Source organism: Brachyhypopomus gauderio, chromosome 7, assembly GCF_052324685.1.
Source record: "Brachyhypopomus gauderio isolate BG-103 chromosome 7, BGAUD_0.2, whole genome shotgun sequence".
NCBI classification, from domain to species: Eukaryota; Metazoa; Chordata; class Actinopteri; order Gymnotiformes; family Hypopomidae; genus Brachyhypopomus; species Brachyhypopomus gauderio.
This window is the reverse complement of record NC_135217.1, coordinates 6,166,545-6,174,225: the sequence shown is the minus strand read 5'-3', so window position 1 is coordinate 6,174,225 and position 7,681 is coordinate 6,166,545. Positions and strand designations below refer to the sequence as shown.

Genomic DNA, 7,681 nt, shown 5'->3' with positions numbered 1-7,681 from the left:
CTGCAAGGAATCAAAAGAGTCCAATTGCATGTTCCCAAGTGGAATTATGTAGGGGATACACTTGCTTTTTTTGCAATAGCGCCCCCCAGTGGCCAATCGACACCCGGCTGGATTATGTCATAGGGGGCGTGCACTTGTCCACACCCAAGAGGTTTCGTGCAGATCGACCAATGGTAAGCCTGTCAAACGCGTGCCGATCACTGATTGGCCGATTACGTCAGCCATTTTGGAAGTATGGCATGTCTGCTTTAGGACCTGGTTTCCAGAGGCCCATAGATGATGTCTGTCAAGTTTCATGTGGATCGGCCAATCTGAGTGCATGGGGCAAATTTTTGCATGTTATAGCGCCCCCTAGCAGGTGAGGTATGGCAACCACTGCGAGCTGCCCCAGACCCTCACACGGAAGCTGTCTGTGAAGTGCCATCTCATTACATGCAAGTTTTCTTAAGTTAGAGTTCCATTTGTGCAAAATTTACTATTGAATTTACGCCCCCTGATTTGATTGGCTTATACTGACTAGGTAGTGAAGAAATTAGCATTTTTGTTGGATACATTTTAAAGTTCAGACTCTTCTGAACGTTTTGATACCACATATGTGCACGTATGTGAAAAATCCAGGGACTAGTTCGCGCTCAAAGATGTGTGTGATTTTGCACATTATGCAAATTAACTCGAAATCTAAGTGGGCGGAGCTTAATGGTTGTATATTAATTGTCCTATTGAATTTAGTCAAGGAATGCATAGGAACTGGAATTTTGGTTCTAGGACCTACGGTGTAGGAGATATGGACAAAAAGTCAATATGGTCTGCTATAGCGCCACCATCAGGCCAATTTGGGGTCCCTGTATGGGAATCTGGTCCTTGGAGGTAACTGAACCTTTTTGCCAAGATTGGGTTTTCTAGGCATTACGGTCTAGGCTGCACGATGCATTTTATGTCAAAAAATGGGCAAAAGAATAAGAAAAATAAGAAAAATACCAGCAATTACAATAGGGTTCCCACACTATGTGTGTGTGAACCCTAATAAACCGCAGTGCAGTCACTCGCATTGGGAAGACAAATGTGCTCACATACATGCGCGCGCACACACACACACACACACACACACACACACACACACACACACACACACACACACACACAACACACACACACACACACTCACACACACACCCACACTCACACACACACACTCACTCACACACACACAAACCCACATACACACACTCACACACACACACACACACACACACACACACACACACTCACTCACTCACTCACACCCACATACACACCACTTCACACACTCACTCACTCACAGCACGCACTCACTCACTCACTCAGCTCTCACACACACCCACATACACACACGCACACACACACCCACACACACACACTCACACACACACACTCACACACACACACACACACACACACACACACACACACACACACACACACACACACACACACACACTCACTCACTCACTCACTCACTCACTCACTCACTCACGTCACTCACTCACTCACATCACTCACTCACTCACTCACTCACTCACTCACTCACACACACACACCGATGTAATAGTCATACCACAGCCATGAGGTTCATGTGTACACACACATGCAGGAACACGGCACACCCGGAAACGCAGAAACGTGATGGACGGTCATTCTCCATTCCCTTGCTCCGGAAAGCCTCTCTCTCTCCATCTCTCTCTCTCTTCCTCTCGTCTCCTCTCCCTCTCCCCCCCTCGCCTCTCCCGCCCTCACCCTCTCCCCCCCCTCTCTCTCTCTCCTCTCCCTCTCCCTCTCCCCCCCTCTCTCTCTTCGTCCCTCTCCCGCGCCCTCTCCCCCCCCGCTCTCTCGCCATCGCTCCCGCCTCCCCCCCCCTCTCTCTCTCTGCCCTCTCCCTCTCTCGGCTCCCCACCCCCCCTCTCTCTCCATCTCTCCCCCCCCCTCTCTCTCCATCTCTCCCTCGCTCCCCCCCCTCTCTCTCTCCATCTCTCCCTCTCTCCCCCCCCCTCTCTCTCTCTCTCCATCTCTCCCCTCTCTCTCCCCCCCCCTCTCTCTCTCCATCTCTCCCTCTCTCCCCCCCCTCTCTCTCTCTCCATCTCTTCCCCTCTCTCCCCCCCCCTCTCTCTCTCTCTCTCTCTCTCTCTCTCCATCTCTGTCTGTCCTCCTCATCTCCCTGTTTCTCCTTCATTAGCATAAGGCTTCGGTCAGCAGTCCTGCTCTGGTGTCAGGCGAGGCAATCTTCTCCTAGCTCCTCCTGAGAGTGCTCCTTCTCCCTCTCTCTCTCTCTCTCTCTCTCTCTCTCTCCCCTCTCTCTCTCTCCCCCCTCCACGTGGACACAAATGTCCATCTTCTGCTCTGGCTCGTTGGACACCATCATAAATAATGACGCAGGGTTTCCAGTCAGCCCAACTGTCTGGACATCTGCTGCCCCTGAAGCTCACGGTGGCCTCCAGAAGCAGCAGCACCTCCGGCCTTCGCCACGTAACCCTTCACAACCACGCCGGCGTCGTTTTGATTACTCAGGCTCAAAGTGTGGGCGTTAATAGATTAGATGTTGAACATTTCATGTGTAGCAATATATTAAACACATTGGTCTGGCTCTGAAATAAAGGATTGCATGTAGTGCAACATCAGAGCCAAAAAACACCCTGAACCGCCTCATATTACGAGAGACGCTCAAAGAGACCATCAGCAATTCCATTAGCTTTTCTGATCTTATGCTACAGAGCCTTCAAGATGCCATGCACCGGTGCACTTTGACCCCCCTGGAGTTTGGATGTAAGAGGGAGAATAGGCTGGGAGGTGTGTGTGTGTGTGTGTGTGTGTGTGTGTGTGTGTGTGTGTGTGTGTGTCTGCAGAGATGAATCATAGATATGATGAGCCTCTCCAATGGATCCCTGAGGGAAATGGGGAAAGGGAGAGAGAAAGAGGAGGAGAGAGAAAGAGGGGGAGAGAGGAAGAGATGAAGAGAGATAGAGAGAAATCCATAGAAAGGATGAGAGGCACCAAGACAGGATTAAGGAAAGGAAAAATATGAAGGAAATGAGAATGGAAAGAGATAGGTATAGAGAGAGAGAGAGAGAGAGAGAGAGAGAGAGAGAAAGAGGTGGAGAAAGAGGTAGAGAGAGATGTGGAAAGAAAAAGATGTAAATAGAGAGAGAGAGATAGAGTGACTATTATGTGTGTAATGGTGTGTAAGAGTGTGTGTTGCAGTGTGCTGGGATTCCCTGGCACTGTGCAGCAGGTGTAACGGAGCACACACACACACACACACACACACACTCACACACACACACTCTCTCTTTTTAGCCCATTAATCACACGGCAGCTCGGAGAAGATACGTTCTCCGCTTGACCTCACCCACGTGAGCCAGCACTCCTTCTGCTGACCAGACGCTAACAGCAGCCTGGCGCTGATCCGTACAGCCATGTGCAGGTCTGTACCCCCCCCAGTCACTCACACACACTGTGACTGTGGATCCTGATCATACTGATGTAAGTGAGAGCTTAACATTTTAGTTACACTCACTGGAGGACAGAAGAGAAGAGGAGAGGGGAGGGGAGAGGGTAGGAGAGGAGAGGAGGAGAGAGTGGAGGAGAGGAGAGGAGAAGAGGGGAGGAGAGGAGAGGAGAGGAGGAGAGGAGAGGAGAGGAGGAGAGAGGAGAGGAGAGGAGGAGAGAGTGGGGGAGAGGAGAGGAGAAGAGGGGAGGAGAAGAGGGGAGGAGGAGAGGCAATGGACATGGAAATGAGCAACTGAGGAGACACCAGATAGACATAGAGGAGAGAGGGAGAGAGAGAGAGAGAGAGAGAGAGAGGGAGTGAGAGATAGACACAGGCGTGTGTGTGAGAGAGGGTTAGTGGAGGAAGTAGAGAAGTAAGGACGGCTTGTCACAGGCATTCCAGAAAATACAAAAAACAGAAGAATTTCCTCTCTCTCCTTCTCTCTCTCCCTCCCTCTCCCTCCATCCCTCTCCCTCTCTCCCTCCTTTCCTTACTCTCTACTGTGCTTTGGTGTGAGCTCTTACTACAGTATAATGTTAATTGTACATGCCCATATATGACACTGAAACATACCCCTCTAGACACACACACACACACACACACACACACGCCTGCACCCACACACACACACACACACACACACACACACACACACACACAAACACACATCACTGTAAGTGGTTGTAAACAGAGAGAGAATGACTGGGCATAGTAATCCCGAGAACAGGTTTATCCATGAACCTGTACATCTCTCAGACTACTTTCATCTTCTACACACACACACACACACACACACACACACACACACACACACACACACACACACACACACACACACACACACACACACACACACACACACACACACACACACACACACACACACACACACACACACAGATCAGCAGCATGACACTTGAATATGTGGGAGTAGGTTTTGAACAGACACACAGCCACTCATAAACACACACACATTCATGTGCACAACCACACATACACACACACACACACAACCACACACACACACGCTGAGCTGCAGGATCTCGCGGAGCCTTCGTCTGTCACATCTCGATACAGCAGATGCAGTCAGGAGTGAGGGATGAGAAAAGAGGAGTGTGAAAGATGGAGGGAAATTCAGGAGAGAGAGAGAGAGAGAGAGAGAGAGAGAGAGAGAGAGAGAGAGAGAGAGAGAGAGAGAGAGAGAGAGAGAGAGAGAGAGAGAGAGAGAGTGGTGGAGTCTTGGTGATGCATTAAGAGTGCAGGAGAGAATAGACGGGGGTTGAGAGAGAAGTACAAACAGTCCTGATGAAGACAAGGACACACTGTACACACTCCACCGTCATACGAACACTGTGTGTGTGTGTGTGTGTGTGTGTGTGTGTGAATAGGCCATGTGTGCCATGGGAGGTGTTTCATGTTGTGCTTGGTTATGAGTCACTGGCAAATTTTGCTTTGTGAGTTATCACTCTCGGTGTGTGTGTGTGTGTGTGTGTGTGTTTAAGAGAGACAAAGAAAAACAGTTCATGTGCATGTTTAGCCCAGTTATAAACAGCCCAGATTCACACACAAACACACACACACACAGAGAGAGAGAGAGAGAGAGTTTTCTCAGTGTTTATAATGCTTTCCGAGTTTATGAGAAACATCTGTGTGTTTAAACAGTCAGACTCCACCACACTTACCAAGCGTTTCCCACCATTTGACCCAATACTTCATCCTGTATTAATAACAGAGCTACTCTGACATGTTGCTCTCAGCGATTTCTTCCAGTTCAACAGGCAAAACCAAAAGAAACAGTGTGGAACACGACCACAGAACCGTGTCTCGGTGGCACCCGGCCTCCATCTTCAGAGGGCGGCTCATGGGCTCAGACCGGCCCCACACTGGACCTGGGGTCTTGGACACTGGCGCTGACCCAGGGGCCCCATGAAGGGACAGACATGGTAATGGTGTCTGTGGAACATGGTATGGACTACAGAAGTAACACACGGATGGTTTGAACCCAAAGCAAAGAAAGGTTGAGGAGAAACCTGAGGAGAAACCTCCTATAGTAGAAGAGAAGAGCAAACAGGCTGGAAGGGAAACGGAACATGCTAACAGGCTAACGTGCTAACAGGCTAACAGAGTGAACAGCGTAGTCTCGACCTCTCCATGAAGGCTGAACATTCTGTGTCCTTGAGTGACATGTACTGTGTGTGTGTGTGTGTGTGTGTGTGTGTGTGTGTGTGTGTGTGTGTGTGTGTGTGAGAGATAGTTTCATGTAACAGGTAATGGAAATTTGTGACCTTTGTTGGGGTCTGTAGTTTCATAACACACACACACACACACACACACACATACATAGATAGACACACACGCCCCCCTCCTCAAATCTGACAAGAGGTTTAATTAGCTTGATTAGCTCTTTGGTGTTTTTGCTTTGAATGATCAATATCGAGTGTGTTAAAGAGAGCAAGGACAGCATTTATGTGGAGCATGTAGCCTGTGTGTGTGTAAATGAGTTTTTAACAATAATGGGGTCTGTATGAAAACACAAACCCACACACTCATTTATATGCTGGTCAATCGGTGCGGGAGGACTGTCTGTCTGCTCTTATAGACCGTCATTAGTTTTGTTTGCTTTTCTAATAAGAAATATCCATCTGTCCATCTTTCTGCCATCTGGGTGGAGAGATGGATGGTGAGAGAAGGATGGAGGGAGTAGGATGGAGGGAGTGGGATGAGTGAGGGAGGTCAGGGCCACGTGGGAAAGCAGATCTCCTATAAGAGGAGTATCTTGGGTGCACGGCTCAGCCCGTAACCCCTCTACAGGGAGTCTTCCTCCACCTCTCACGGGTTGACTCTCAATTCTGTGACTGTGACTGCAGAGTCGTGAGTCATAGTTCTGGAAGCTGCCCTCAGTGTGGCTGGCTCCATACACAGCAGTGTGAGGGTGGGGCAAAGTGGGCGGGGTTATCCCCCCCCACCCGCTGGGCATCATGAGGTCCAGCTTTGATTTTTGCCCAGATGGTTAAGCTGGAGCTTTGGAGCGTCCAGAAAGTCGAGTTAATATTGGTTATGATTCAGTCTGGCAGGAAACACTCCAGCTCGTGTGAACACAGCGCGTGCCAAATCTAAACCTTGGAAACTTGGCTAGAAAAACAAAAACACACACACACACACGCACGCACAGATGAACACACACCAAAAGGACTCTACCCTCAGCCCCTGTCACCCATCCTCCCTTGTGTTCTTTTCATTTTCTTGTCATTTTTTATGTGAACCAGACGTGACATCTGTCTGGGTGTTGGAACATCTGCCCTGTAGCTATTACCAGCGCTCACGAACAAAGATGAACGTGAAAGCCTCGTAGTGTGTGTGCGTGTGAGCGTGTGTGGGGGTTATGAGTGGAATACCGTTCATCCAGCGTGGTGGAATTTAGCCTAGAGATTCTTCCCCTGCCCGCCTCACTTCCTGTGCTATTCGGCTTGCCATTGGTCGTGGCCGCGTGGGACCCAGCCAGCTTGAAGAGATTTAGGTAGGACTCGGTGCAGTCCACCATGTGGAGGGGCACGGGGGAGATGTGTGTCTCCCCCGCTGGGGTGGAGGTGATGGGCTGGTCCGGGCTGGGAACATAGCTGTTCTTCAGGTTGAGGGAGAGAGAGCGGGCGGATCTCCTCCAAGGTGACCCCTCATCTGCAAGAGGAATGAGACCCACATGACTCACACACACACACAGATACACACACACACACACTCAGGTTTTTGGAACCTGGCCCAGTGTTGATGCACTATTGGAACGGATTAACACAGAGACACCCATAACACCATCACATCATCGGGAGAAAGATGATGCGTCAGGCGTTTCATGTCTGTGAGCGCAACGTGATCTTATCTCTCCGTCTGTCTCGAGGGTAGGAGTGTTTCGCAATGTGCTCTCTGCTTTATGTACCCACCTGTCGGGGGAGCTGATGGATCTCTGGACACTTCAGTGTTCCTGGCTGTCATGGTGATACGGAAGGGGGGCCGGGACGGTTGGTGTGTAGGGGAACGCCATGCTTTGATGTGCATGTAACATTCCCTTTGACGTTTATTACCAGGTCACACACTGTGTTTGAGACACCTGCCCTTTCAGGATTGGAGCTTCCCTGTTTGATATTAGATACATGACCCATAAAAGCA

General features: G+C 49.8%; 1 protein-coding gene across 3 annotated transcripts in view; it reads right to left on the bottom strand.

Moving 5' to 3' along the window:
* Positions 1-7,681, bottom strand: part of LOC143518605 (carboxyl-terminal PDZ ligand of neuronal nitric oxide synthase protein) — a 52,567-nt gene that overhangs the window by 9,849 nt on the left and 35,037 nt on the right. For all 3 annotated transcript variants that reach the window (XM_077011195.1, XM_077011196.1, XM_077011197.1), the window contains one exon: positions 6,916-7,195. In XM_077011195.1, coding sequence (XP_076867310.1) covers positions 6,916-7,195 — 280 coding nt within the window. The remainder of the gene's footprint in view (positions 1-6,915; positions 7,196-7,681) is intronic.